Source organism: Hirundo rustica, chromosome 27 (genome assembly GCF_015227805.2).
Source record: "Hirundo rustica isolate bHirRus1 chromosome 27, bHirRus1.pri.v3, whole genome shotgun sequence".
Classification (NCBI taxonomy): Eukaryota; Metazoa; Chordata; class Aves; order Passeriformes; family Hirundinidae; genus Hirundo; species Hirundo rustica.
Window position 1 is genome coordinate 2,355,011 of NC_053476.1, and position 14,663 is coordinate 2,369,673.

Here is a 14,663-nt window from a genome sequence, read left to right on the forward strand (position 1 = left end):
AACATTTCCCTGTGTCCCAGTGGCTCCTGGAGCCATCGAGAGCTCCCTCCCTGTACCACCACTCAGCCCAACTAATGACACTGGGCAGGGGCAGCAGTGGTGCAAACAATGCACCATCAGCCTGCGAGCCAGCCAGGTGTTGTGGGAGGGCAAAGGGAAGGAGGATGAGGATGTATCGAGGGTGCAGAGAGAATAATGCTGCTTGTGCAGCTTAAAAACAGCACCTACAGAGAGACCAGTGCCACGGCCTCTGCAGGGAGGACACCATCCATTTCCCTTCCCACCCACCAAGATCCCTTGTGTTCACAGTCTACATTTTTAAGGGAAATATGTTGACTCTGGAAAGCTGCAGGGGCCTTGGGATGTCTTGAAGCACAAATGCAAAGCCTCTTACTTTGATATCCAGAGGGATATCCAGGAAGACCTCGTAGGAGTCAGAAATGGCATTGCAGCTGAAGCAGGTGACTGGAAGGAAAAATGCAACTGCTGAGCAGTGGGAAGCTGACTGGCGTTGCCCATTTACACATTGTGCCTGTCCCACCAGTGCCAGGACCAACTGTCAGGCACAGGCACACCATGTCAAAGAGAGTAATAGTTGTGGAAATGTACCTCTGGATCTCAGAGAGCCCCCAAATATCTGATGGACAATGGTGGTGTATTGAGAAGAGAGGTCCAAGCTGGAAACAAGTGGTAAAGACACAGCATTATCTCCTCAAAGAGTTTTGCTGGGCCTGAAAGCCCAGGGTTTAGGTTTCCCTTGACGGGAGCGCATCAAGCAGTCCAAAGGGCTCAGAACTCTGTGGGAGTGATTTGCTCGTGCTTACTCGCTGCTTGCACCCAGACAAGCTCTCTGCATGGCATCGACAGTACAGCACAGGAAGTCATGGGCATCTTCCTCCCTGCCACGCTGAAAATGTTCTCCAATGCCTAAGGAAGAATATGTTTGAAGTTCTCTCCTACCAGAAGGGAAGAAAACCTGTCCAAGCACCTGGCATGACTTACGTCTGAAAACTTTGAGGACACCTGAAGGCCGGATGGCACTGGCAGGGGAATGCAAGACCCTGTTAACGTGCGCTTCCATGACGCACATCATGCAGAAACCCTTCTGCTGACCTGAAGAAGGACACAGGGAAGGTGCTTAGCTTGGCCCCACAGCAGTGGGATACTCCTCCTCTTCAACTCCCTCTCCAGTGCAAGACTCCACCCTTCCCAATGCCCCAATGATTCCAGGGCATTTTAGCGTCCAGGAAATGTTAAGAGGGATGGTAAACCAACAGTTTTCTGTGCAATAAGCCAAGAGGGTTTAACGTGCAGGAATAAAGACTTGGGGCTAGAAGGAGGTGTCTTCATGAAAGTTAAGAGAGCTGGGTAGGACAAGTGGCTTCTAGGCTTGAGTGTTGAGAGGACATCAACTCATGGGGCTGAGAAAGGGCTGCTGTTCTCCTAAATCAGATTCCAGGTTCTGGGAATCTTTGGTATTTGATTAATAGATTCTCAGGAGATGTTCCAAAAGCACTCACAGGCCTGGCTGTGCTCTCGGGACAGCAGGTAGTTGGCCAGTGGCGGCGTGTAGGTCAGGCACTGCAGGACAGCGTTGAGGAAGCACGTGTTGCCCGCATTGAAGAGCCCTGCTCCAGCACTCTGTCTCTGCTGCCAGACCATGCAAATCTTCTCCGGTGGAAAGAGGATGCTTTTTGGAGGAGCCATTCCCTCGGCAATGACTGCAGAGAAATTCCATTTGAAGAGAAATGAGACGAGGAACAAAAGCATATTCAAACGTGGAGCTTTTCTACTCAAGCAGCTAGGACAACCAGCTCGAACATTCAATTCAGTATCAGGGGAAGCCTAGCACTGCCACTGAAATTTACTGGTTGGGAAAAGTCCCCTTCGTTCTGGGATCTGGGATCTGACCACCAGTCGTGTCAGTTGTCTGTGGGATTCACAAAGTCCAAACCTTCCTGTGAAGCTGTTACTCACAGAAATCGTTCATTGTTGTGGCCGTTGCCTCTCTCAGGAATACAGGGCAAAGCTCTGGATGACCAAGGACATCAGAACATGCCCCAGAAAGAGATCAGTGTCAGTCCTATAACATGATTGCAAAGAAATTACTGTAGCTCACCAAAAGGATAAAAACTCCCAATAAATACAACTTCTAGAACATCCTTTGCCATCCGGAGTTTCAGTGGTGCTTGTACCAGCTGCTGCACTGCAGGCTCACACCTCTGTGATCAGTGACAGGGCCCCAGGGCACAGGAGGTTCAGAGGTCCTTCTGAAGTGCTCCAGTGCAGGTTCCCGTCTCTGAAGAGGCCCTGCTGCTGTCACAGCATCAAGAGCAGAGCCTCTGGCTTTCCCCTTTCTCTGCAGGAGTGATCAGCTTTCAGCCACTAATGTAACTCCTGCCTTTGCTGCTCTCCTTTTTCGGTCTCACTCCCCCCTGCAGCAGCCAAGGTGGGCTTTTTGCCACTCTGGGCTGAGCCCAGCCCCTCAGACTACATTCACCCCCTACTTTACCTATCCTAGTAGAAAAGAAAAGAGAATCAGCAAATAAGAACTCTAGCCTAGGCTGTATCTGGGTAGCCTACAATGGTGTAACAGCCCAGCCTTCAGCTAGCAAGGTATGAACCAGCCTGGACTCTTATCCCATATCTCCTTCCTCTGTGATCTGTCCCGAAAGTCAAATCATCATTACCTTGGAGATGATGAAAGCTGAAGAGGGCAGTAAACTGCTGCGTCTCTACAGTAAACACTAAATTTCTTTAAAAGGCAGGCCGTGAGTAGCAAACAAGCTGAGCTATCCTGACGGCCTGCTCTTCTGTTACCCTGCTTTCAGGATACCAGCATTGGGCAGGTGAGGTCACAATCACAGGAGAGGTGCCACATCTCTGCCCCTCTGTGACACAGGGCCACACAGGCATGTGTTCCCCTGAGTTCACAGAACCACAGGCTTGCTGGGCACAGGAACCCACAGGGCTCCTGGCACAGGAACCCACAGGGCTCCTGGCACAGGTGGAAGTCACTGGGACTCCCCCAGTGCTGTTGGTGAAGGGGGGTTCAGTGGCTGGCAGAGCTGCCACACCTTCCCCAAAGCACAGAGCCCAGTGAGCGCAGCCCTGCCCGGAGCTGGCACAAGCCTGCTCGCAGTCTGGCACACAGGCTGCCGGGGATTTCTGTTCCAGTCCTCTGGCACACTCCCGTGCCTCTGAGGCTCACCCAAGGGTCATTCCCAGTGAATTTGATCTGCCCTCAGGGTACACCCACAGGCTGACCCCGGACTGGCACCGGTTCACCCACTGGTGCTGGGTGAGCCTTGGCTGCCAGGCCCACATGCAGCTGCTGCCTCTCCTGGGCAGCTTTTCATCAGCTTCACATTTACCCCTTCCTCCAGCTTTGGTTTGGCTAGGGTTGATCAGACATAGCTTTGGCCAGATTCCCTCTCAGGGTGGCTGGAGGCAGTTTTGTTCCTGCTGCACTTGAGCCACGCGGTGTTGGGCTGTGCAGCAGGCAGCTGGTGTTCCTCGTGCTCCAAGGAGGCAGCTGGTTGCTATTCACCCCTGACGCCTTAGGATTTGAGCTTTTCTGTTGTTTTTCATGTATTTGTAGTCCTGCAGTTCTTTAGTGTAGAACTCTAAACTCCACACACAGTGCGAGCTGCTGCTTTCCCATTTTGGTCAGACACAATTCCTCTCCAGGCCTGGGGACCAAGGACACCTCTCTGCCTCAGGCCTGAGAGATGGAAACAAAAGTCAGTGGAGGGGGAGCAAACTTGTGGTAAATGACTTCATTACCTGAAGCTGTAACTGGAAGATTAATCCCCAATATGCAAATGGACCAAACTTATAAAATTGTGAAAACCCATGACCCATGGTCCATTTTTCCGTACACCCCTGGGGGCTTCATCGGCCCAAAATGTACCTGAAGGCCTTTCAATAAATATATCTGCTTTTTATTCCCTTAATTTTGTCTGGCCTCTGTCTTCAGGTAGTCCCAAAAGGCATCACTCCCACTTGAACTGGCTGCTTTGGCCCCTGCCCAGCCTGGCCACCAAGTTTCACCAAGTTTTGTCACAAGGCAGCGACACACACCGACAGCAAGGATGGATTTTTTATTTTACTGAGGAACATGCATATTTATAAGTTTCATACATTATTCAAGCATGTTGGGGGCCTTCTGATATTGCAGGAACTTCTTCTTGTTTTGGCTTTACACTCTGACTTGTCTGCATGACATCCTGCAGATCAGGTCAATATATTTTATTCCTTCTTGTGGCTTTATCCTGTTGTTTTACACTTCCCTGATAACAAGGAGTTAAGCTTTCCTCTAATTCTTCTCTGGTGCTCTGGTTTGTGTCACTGTTATCACATGGAGAGGTCAGTCACTTTTAGTTACATAGAGGCATTTTAACCCTTTATGTTTTGCTGAGGGCCTACAGTATAATACATTTGTCACACCACTATTTCTGTGAGCTATACAGTGTATTCATAGATGTAATATATTCATCACACAAACATTTCTATGAGCTATACAGTGCAAAATGATAGATCACATTATATTAGCAAGCAGCTAAAAGGAGTTATTGTGCTATATCTGAATACTTAGGATTGTTATAAATACATGCTGTATTGTTAGCTTTACGAAAGCATTAAAATAAATGCTATATGTATAAGGTTAAAATGGCTTTTCTGTATAGATATAATTTTTATTTCTGCTATTATTAGGTGTAGTAATAATAAACTGTCTGCTTAGCTAACATCCAGTGAACATGTGATCAAGATCCTACTACTGACAAGCCAACTATCAACACCCACCATCTGTAGAAAGTATAGTCCGAGGCCCAAACTAGAAGTAATAAAAAGAACAAATTAAAACCACAGCCAAGAAACTCGCATGCTGTAAAAATGCAGACCCAAAGAGTAGCTGTGCTCAACAGCTCCTAAAATATGAAAATTAGTTTGTGGGAAAATATGAATATACATAATGGTCTATGAATATGCAACAGGCTGATGTACTAGAGAAAGCATTTAAGGAATGTATCCAAAGATAATAAGAGTGCTCTTGGGTGAATGCCAAGCACCCAGCCGTTCAACCCTTTGCTTCATCTCCATCTCCGATTGTCTCTTTATTAAACCTTTTAAATTTTACCAAGAACCTAAACCTCGTTCTTCACAGGATCAACAACAACGTGCAAAACCTAATGCAGGAATGCGCAAGCCCATATTTTATTGTCATTTTGAGCAACTGTCATTTCTTCCAGGGGCGACGCGCCCCAAGCCCAGCAGCCGGGGGCCGGGGGCAGTGTGTGCGGTGATGGCGGCCAGCCTGGCGGTGTTTTGGGGCGAGTTTGGGGGATTTCGGTCACTTGGAGGGAGGCAAGAGGTGCGCAGAGCTCTGCAGGCAGGCCTGAGAGGCCTTGAAGTTCCCCCGGCTGCTCCAGGCCGAAAGCGCTGGGAGTTTTCTTTCTCTCCCTGTCCTCTTCCCTCCCCAGCCCACGGGCTCCTGGAGCTGCCCTGGGGCTCTGCGTGGAGCTCTCATCCCGGGCAAAGCCATTCCTTGCTGTGGGTTTGACCTTCTCCAGCCGGACTGCCATAGGAGTGCCGGGCTGCTCTGGGGAATTGGGGCTGTAGAGTAGGATAAGGATTTTACAATTAAAAAATTATAAGGTATGTTTTATTTCCAGGTGGGACACGCGGGGGGATGTTTCCTCCAAACTGTGCGTACCTGCTCAAGCCAAGCTCCACATTTAAATATACATCAATCTCACAAACCCACACCTCCCCACCCGCCCATTCCCCGCCTTCTCTCGTTTCATATTCTAATTTGCTGTTTATGCCTCCTGGTGGTCGTGAGCTGGGGTCTTGGGAGGAAGGCCGACATCTTCCTCAGGTTGATCTTTGCTTCTGGGAAGGCACAGTGGAGGTTTGGCTGTTTTTCAGGTCACTTTGCTCTTGCCAAAGGTTAGGAACTTAATTTTGCTGTATTTAAGCCACAAAGTTCTGCTTCATTAATTTTTGACAAATACCCAGGTCCCGCTTTGCTGGGTTTCAACATTATCCATCTTACCTGTATGACTTCTACCTAGGAGCTACCCAACAATTAAGCTCAATAGCCAGTCTTCTGTGTGTTCTCAGTACAAGCTGTTTCTTCACTTCTACAAAATCACCAAAAGCTGCTTCTAAAATCTTGTATTTTCATATCCATAAACGTCCCTGACCTCAGGGCTCTTTTGAAGACTCTTCTGGTCAGAGGGACTGGGAGAGCAGCACGGGGGCACCCAGCAGGTCACAAAATCTGCTGCAGGGAGGTGCCACTGGCCCCAGCAGCAAATGAGGAAATCTCCTCTCCCTGCGGGTCAGAGGGAGCTGTGGGTGTGATCAGTTCCATGAGGTGGAGGTTGGAGCAGCCTGTGAAGGGACTGGCTGGACACTGCAGTGGTCAGTGTGACACGGGGCTGTGGCAGGCCTGGTCAGAGGCTCTGGCTCCTCTCTTTGGAGGCACAGGGCACCCCAGGGGCTGGAGCCCAGCTGTGGTCAGGAGAGGCTGTGCTCAGCAGTGCCTCTGGAGTTGAGAATCTGATTTCCCTTGTGGCTCACGCGCCACTTCCCAAACAGCACGGAGAAACCCAGCTCTGCCTTTAGTGTCCTTTGGGAAAGCTCAGCTCAGGCCTGCCTCGTTTTCTAGAGAGGGGATTTGTCTTTCTCCACAGGCTGCAGAACCCAGGAGCAGTGTGCCAAGTGTGGACAGTTGGATGTTTTCAGTGACCACTGGGGCTTTGGGCCTGTGTGAATCTGTAGAGCAGAGGGAGGGGGATGCTGCGATCGGGATCCTTGTCTGCAAGCTGCAGTGGAGTGCTTCTGTAATTCCTGAACCAGAGAGGCCCACCTGCCTCTCCCATCAAGTGGGTTTGCTTTTGGGGGTCCTGTATTTCTTGTCTTTCACAAATCCAGGGGAAAACACGCATTTTACTTCAGTCCTTCCCCTCACCTAGCTGCTGGCTTTGGAGGCCTCTTGCAGCCCCTGGTGCTGCAGCAGTGTTTTCAGGTTACCCAGGGATTCTGCAGGGTGAGAGCTCACAGATGAAGTGATGCTTGTGGCCAGGAAGCACTTGGATGGAATGGCAAGCCTGGGTAGAGAGATCTCATTTCTGGCTAAGGGAACCCAGCCTGGGGTTCCCTTAACCTGGCTCTTATCCACAAACTGGCTCAGGTGCAGGCAGTTCTTTCTGGGCCTCAACACCTTTAGTTTTTCCTTTTTTCAGACTCCATGGATGATGTGCTTGATGACCTCCTGGGATGCCATGGCAAAGGGAACCTTCTTTTCACCTGCAGGGGTGGCACCTTCCTCATGTGCTGCCCTTCAGGAGCTGCTGGCACGTCAACCATTGATCTCAGAGGGATTGAAGCAGGGTACACAGGAGAGCATTTCTCAGAGCCACAGGCCATGGAACAGGATGGACACGAGCTTGGGGAGACAAACTGAGGTTCATGTCGTGTTAAAATCCTCTGTGGCCTATGGGGAAACAGCAAATCTCCCTCTGAAGTGACAATGCCTGGTTGGGTATTGCCAAGCTCCATGGGGTGGATGGTTGTGTGTGAATTGTCCCCCTCCCTTGTACACTCTGTTACTAATAATATTGCTGTTACTGTTCATTTTCTTGTTTCATTGCAGTTTCCAGTATATTGTTCTTGTCTCAGCCCATGATCTTTACCTTTTGTGCCTCCAGTTCTCCTCTCAAGCCCACCAGAGCAGGGAGGGGAAAGGGAGAGGGTAGTGAGGAGCAGTGCTTTGCAGTGTTCCAGTGGGAACACCAGACTGGGGAACACCATTCCCAAACCACAGCAGTGAGTGCATGAACACTCTCCATCTCAGCCCCTCGTGGTCTGCAGCCACGACCTCCAGCACCAGCCTCTAAAGCAAGAGGCAGCACTGAGGCATTTGCAGCATTCACCCTGCTCCAGACATGGAAAATGGATAAACAGGCTCAGAAGGGCTTCCTCATGGCATTGAAACTCCTGTCAGCTTCTCACACTCTCAGCCATGGTCAGCAATTCTTCTTGCAACACTCAGGAAGTTTCCCAGGTTTGTTCCATTAGCTAAGGCTCGTGTGCCTTGATGCATCCCCCCAAGTTGGCACATGGCATTGTTCCTTCCTGTCCTCTTGCCAGCTTTGATGTGCCAGTTTTCTCCATCCTCTGGTGGCTCTGAGCACCCTCTCTGACCAAACACTGCTGTCACTAGAGGATACAAAAAGAATGATACTCACACAGTTAAGTTATTCAGGGTAAAAAGAAGTTTGTTTCTGACTTCAGTTTATATAGTTTTATATAGTTTCTGGACAAGGACCAGGGATTGGAGAATGAGGTCGCTACCTCTCCGATCCTCACTGGTCAAACTAGAATTCCATCAGTTGTCCCTCCTCCAAGGAGGAATGTGAAAACAATCCCTTTGTTTATGTTACAATCTGTGAGAAAACTTTACTACAAAAATGCAAACATCAGAAGGCTAAAAGAATAGGACAACACACTGCCTTTGGGAGTGACTTTCCCCTTGTGCCGCATTTGTCTGCCCATGGTGTCATTTTGCAGGTGCCAGGCACGGGACCCCTTTTGCCTTGCAAGACCTTGAAGGACTCTTCCAACCCAAACCATTCTGTGGTTCTCTGAGGTTTTGGCCTTTCCCTGCCCACTGAGGACACCGTGCCCAGAACCTGGAAGCACCCACTCTGTGACATCATCCCCAGGGCAGTGCAGCTGCTGCAGGCACTCGGGTCAGTGGCTGCACTGAAAGAAACAAGCTTTTGTCTCTTTCAGCTGACAGATGCTGCTGGCAGTGATGAATCTGCTGTACCTCTTCATCCTGCTGGCTGTGTACAGGCCTGCCCATGGCACCTGGGACACCTGCAGGTACGGCCCCAGGCTCTGGGAGGGTGTTTGTCCCCTAGTGCCACACCCCAAGCCCCATATGGGAGCTTCCTTGGCAGCACCCAGGTGCTGGGGCAGAGGGACCCAGCGTGAGCAGCTGCTGGGCAGGGCAGTAATGACTCTGTGCTTCCAGAGGGACCTGCGGCCTCCGGCCCATGGCTTCTGACTACGACTCCCTAGCTGCTGACTACAGAATCGTGGCTGGCACAGGGGCCCTGCCGGGAGCCTGGCCCTGGATTGTCAGCATCCAGGACCCCAGGAAAATAGGCACTGGCCATACATGTGGAGGGTCCCTCATCAGCCCACAGTGGGTCCTCACAGCAGCCCACTGCTTCCTCCAGGCCAGGTAAGGAGGAGCAAGGAGTGAGGGAATCCCCGCCACACAAACAGTTGCCCAGCCTGCAGCGCTACATGCTGCTCCCCTCCTGTTTCCCAGTGTGCCCAGTGCCTTGGCCCTGCAGAGTCCAGCTGCTCAGAAGGCTGGGCCCGTGCCACCACTGCCCAGCAGCCTCCAGCGTGGCATTCCTGGAGCCTAAGGCTTGCTAGGGCAGTCACACACCTCACTGCTCTGCTTTCCTCTCTGCCTTGGGAAGCAGAAGGCAGGGAAGTGTTGAGCTGCCACACTGATGTCTCCAGACAAAATTAAGGGAATAAAAAGCAGTTATATTTATTGAACGGCCTTCAGGTACATTTTGGGCAGATGAAGCCCCCCAGGGGCTGCACCGAAAATGGACCACGGGTCATGGGTTTTCATGACCACACTTTCATGAGTTTGGTCCATTTGCAAATTGGGGGTTAATCTTCCAATTACAGCTTCGGGTAATGAAGTCATTTACCCCAAGTTTGCTCCCCCTCCATTCACCTTTGTTTCCATCTCTCAGGCCTGAGGCAGAGGGGTGTCCTTGATCCCCAGGCCTGGAGAGGAATTGTTGTGTCTGACCAAAATGGGAAAGCAGCAGCTCGCACTGTGTGTGGAGTTTAGAGCTACACACTAAAGAACTGCAGGATCACAAAGACACGAAAATCAGAAAATGGATTATATGGAGTTTAGAGCTGTACATTAAACAATTGCAAGATTACAAAGGCGTGAAGAACAGAAAAGCACCGACAGCACAGGGCTCTGCTCCCTCTCACCCCTCTGTGTGCCTCGCAGGAACGTCACCATGTGGCGCGTGCTGATCGGGGCCACCCAGCTGACCCGCCTGGGCCCCGAGGCTCAGGTGCGCCACGTCAAGCGCCTGCTGGCCCACCAGCAGTACACGGCCGACTCGCAGCAGAATGACATCGCCCTGCTGGAGCTGGACGAGCCCGTGGAGTGCAGTGACTACGTGCAGCTGGCCTGCGTGCCCAACACCTCGCTCACGGTGTCAGAGCTGAAAGCCTGCTACATCGCTGGCTGGGCTTCCGCCGGCGCGCAAGGTGAGCTCCCAAAAAGGGCCCCGAGGGCGAGCTGGGCGCAGCGGAGAAATGGGATCCAGGCTGTAGGGGAGAGATGGGCCTGGCTCTGGGAAATGGATTTGGAGAGAATTCTCAAAGCCTGACAGAAGGCTCACGTAGTATGTGTCTGTGTGCAAACTCTGAGATAAAATATGCTGGCTTAGAAAGGCCATGGAATAGGACAGACATTGCTGAGAGAGAAATTGAACTAGAAACAAATTTCAAATGATGACCAGATATTTTGGAGAAATAGAACTGTGAAAGGTGCATTGTAGTAGGACCCACAAGGGGTATTTTTAGATTATTTGCTTTAAGGCATTTCCATCATTGTAAGGCAAAAGCTGATAGGCCAAAAATCTTCTAATGTATCGTAATTAGGAAATTGTTTGGCTTCTGATTTTGATGGCGTGGATTGTAACATCTGTACTGCCTCACCCTTCTCATGATACAAAATGAAATAAAAGTTTTTAAAACGCCTCTCAGGAGCCCTGTCTGTGGGTCAGAAAAAGGGATAATCCGACACCTGGCCTGCTCCCCAAAGACAGACAGAAAGGACACAGCGCCTCAACAGCTGCTCCAGAGGCAAAGCCAAGCCCTAGGGAAGGACTTCACCCCAGGCAGGGGAGTGGAGCTGGCCAGAAGCTGCTGGGTGCTCATTCCTTGCTGTGCTCCCAGCTCAGGGTCCGAGCGATGTCCTGCAGGAAGCCAAGGTCCGTCTCCTGGACATCCAGCTGGTTAACAGCAGCCACTGGTACGCGGGCACCATCCACACCCACAACCTGTGTGCTGGCTACCCACGGGGTAGCATGGACACCTGCCAGGTAGGAGTGCTGGGAGCCAGGCAGCCCCCAGCTGTAAAGGTTCCCCGTCACCATCTGCTTTGCCTGGCAAATCACTTTTCCACCCCTGGGTCCCCTCCCCTTGCCAAGTGCCCGTGTTCCCCAGGCCTGGCCCTCTGCCCAGAAAGCCCATCCAGTGCTCTGAGCAGCCCAGAGGTCCAGATTCTGGATCGTCCATGCTCTGCCCATCCAGGATCACTGCAGATACAAGAGGGGACCTTCACAGACACCCACCCTGTTCCCAGCTAAAGTTCTGGAGACTCCAGCACCTGAGTAGAGCCAGGAACACAGCTGTAGCAGGGGCTGCAAGAGAGAAGCAAGCCTCTAGTGCTCACAGCAGCCACCCAACAGCATCCCAATCCTCTTTCCTCTGCCGCAGGGTGACAGTGGAGGGCCTCTGGTGTGCAAAGATAACAGCGCCAGCTACTTCTGGCTTGTTGGAGTGACCAGCTGGAGAAAAGGCTGTGCCAGAGCAAAATGGCCGGGAGTCTACACCTCCACTCAGCACTTCTACAACTGGATCCTGCTCCAGATGGGCCTGTGCTCAGCTGGAACAGCCACTGCAGCACCAGAGTCACCCTGCATCTCAACCCCTTCGGAGCAGCCAGAGCCAACAGCAACAGAGTCAGGCTGCTCTACTCCCACTCCACATCCAGAGAAAACTGTAACAGCCCCTCCAACGGCAGAGCCAACCTTCAGCTCAACTCCCTTTGAGCAGCCAGAGCCAACAGCAACAGAGTCAGGCTGCCCTACAGCCACTCCTCATCACCCAGCAGTGACAGCCATGCCAGAGCCAGCCTCGACCCCTGAGCAGCCAATGCCAGCACAACCTCTCCTGCCTGCTCCGCATCCGTACAAGATACTGGCGGGATTCTTAACTCAGGTGCACCAGATGCTGCAGGACCTCATTGGAAAAAGGACATGAGCAGCACGATAACAGGATCCAGTGCAGACTGCAGTGGACCATCACCATTTCATACTGGGGCGGTGCCTGCTGATGCAAAGGCAGCCTCAGGGTCAAAGGTGTCCTCTGTCCTGCCCATCTTCCTCTGCATGCACACAAGTGCTGAAATTGATTTAGTTGTGGAAATAAAGTTGCCTATTGCCACTGTTAGCATGTGTTTGCAGTCCTGTTTAGTCTCCTGTGCAAGGCAAGGAGTCCCAAGCCAGGCTACCACAAAACAAAGCCGTGATGGGAGAAGGGAACACAGGTCCCAGGGGGTTACAGCTCTTGAGGACAGCAGCTGGGAGGTGTTTTATGCTGATCAGTGGGATCCCTGGGTGTGGGACTTGAAACTGGACTCCCTTGTGATGCAGGGGACACCGTTCTAGAAAGACTCAAGGCTGAAGATTGGCCAGACACAGGCTGAGGAGGAGCTCCACAGCCAGGAGTTCTGAGCAGTGGGGAGATAGAAGAGCATTGTGCCACCCCCCATATTGTGACCCATGAACTGTCTGCAGCTCCCCTGCAGACACTGCTGGCACTCAGGCCAACTCCACATCTGTCAAACACACCAGGAATATTCTGGCAACGTGCTCCCCTGCACTGAGCATCTTCACCACTCTTTCTCTGAGGAAGCCACATCTCTGTGCTAAGGCTGGAGAGCAAACACTGGGTTATATTTCAGTTAAAGTTAAAACGTATCAGAATCTCCTCAGTGTCCTTAAGTGTTTTCAGTCTTCTTCTCCTCCTTGTGTTTCTGAGGCTGTACATCTCTGATCTCTGTCACCCTGGGAAGAGAAGGTCTGTGAGCCATTCCAAAAGCGCTGCACACCATCATATGTTCAAGAGCCAAGCAGCTCCCCAAAGCAGAGCAGAGAAAGTCAGGCAAGAAAGGGGCAGGAAAGTCACAGTGGGGGATGGATATGCATGGCAGGAGATGGGTCTGCAAGGCAAGGAAAGAGAAGGGAGGGGTGGGCAAGGCAAGGGCGGTAAGGGAAAGACAGGCAAGGGAATTGTATGCAAGGCAGGCAAGGCATGGATAGGGAAGGCAAGACAAATTTTTATCTGGAAGCAAAAGAGAAGAAAACGGTTGCTGGGTTTCACATTTATGTCAAAGGATTTCAACAACACCATGCAAAAGAGCTATGAGCTTTCCTTTCAATGTACTGTCACATTCTTTATATCATGTGCTCTGAACCAAAATTAACTGTATCAAGTGTAAATACTGGTCACAAAATGTACCCTCTCAATAAGCCATTGCTGTCTCCACCTTTAACTCACATCCTGTAGAAAGCAGACACCCCGTGGAGTTGTTCACCCTCCTGCTCAGATGCATGAACCATCACATCCTTTCACTCTTGCAGAGCCCAGATTCAAAAGTTAATACCTCAAACACTTGCCCCCACAACAAAGGTCCTAGAACAAAAAGTAAGCACTGGCCTTCATTTTCCCCTTGCAGCTGCTAAACTGCATCCCACATCAGCCTCACAGAGTTCATTTCAAAATTAACATTCAGCACGTGGTTCCACAGAAAAATGTTGCAGAAGAAAGGGGCTGTGCTGGAATCCACTTTTACTTTTGCAGCCTATAAACTGCACAGCCAACAAACGAGTCACTTTTGTTCCCAGCTCTATGTAGGATCACATTCTTTCAGTCTCCAAGAGCCAGGATCCAAAACTGAACGCTTTCATTAACATTCCCACACAAATGGTGCTAGGAAAGAAGAGCTCTTGGCTTTTCCCTGGGTACTGTCAGCGCCCATCAAAACGACCACACGACGGGGGTCTGGACTTACAAAAGAAGGAAACGAAACCAGCCCAGCTCGAAACCACCCCGAGGGCAGAGCCAAGTGAAAACTCTTATTTGCACCGCACTGAAACAGCAACACAAACCCCTCTGCACTCGTCAACTTTTTCTCTCTCACAGAGTCCGGCCACCAACTTGAAAACATCCACCTGGAGCACAGCCCACGAAAGTGCCAGCTGGGAAAGCTGCTGCTGGCTACAGCTTCAGCTGCACCCATGGCACTGCCCCACATAACGCGGTGTCTGCGCTGCCCTTCTCAGCTCCAGGTACCATCCTCAGCCTTCAGTGCCACAAATCCAAGTGGAATCGCCCCAAAAACGTCTCTTTTGCTGAGACACAAAGTACCAGGAGGACAAGTTCAACAGCTCAACAGCCTGGTGTTTGCATTGCCACTGTAACAGTCAGCCCATAGAACTGTATGCAAGGAAAAGCAATTAGATGCTCCAAGACCACACAAAGTGTGCATCCAAAATTGGTTTCTTTGCCAAAGAGAGGAGCTATAAGCCCATCTCAAAAGAAATGAGATTCCCTCCTCAACAATAGAAAACATCCAGGAATTGATGCCATAGAAAGGTACCAGAACCTTGTTCCTGAGCTGTCATCTCCCCTGGGCACTACATCAGCTGCACTCCAACTGACCATAGCTGCTCACCTTGCCCCAAAAGAAATGCACTGCCAAAAATTCCAGAAGCCCACCTCTGAAAAGTAGGAACTGCATGCCA

At 51.0% G+C, this 14,663-nt stretch overlaps 1 protein-coding gene across 1 annotated transcript; it reads left to right on the plus strand.

Moving 5' to 3' along the window:
* Positions 1-8,540: 8,540 nt before the first annotated feature.
* Positions 8,541-12,140, plus strand: LOC120763828 (acrosin-like). The gene is made up of 5 exons (XM_040087402.2): positions 8,541-8,898; positions 9,050-9,262; positions 10,070-10,335; positions 11,029-11,174; positions 11,572-12,140. The coding sequence occupies exons 1-5, from the start codon at positions 8,813-8,815 to the stop codon at positions 12,115-12,117; spliced, it is 1,257 nt and encodes a 418-aa protein (XP_039943336.1). The 5' UTR covers positions 8,541-8,812; the 3' UTR covers positions 12,118-12,140.
* Positions 12,141-14,663: the final 2,523 nt, after the last annotated feature.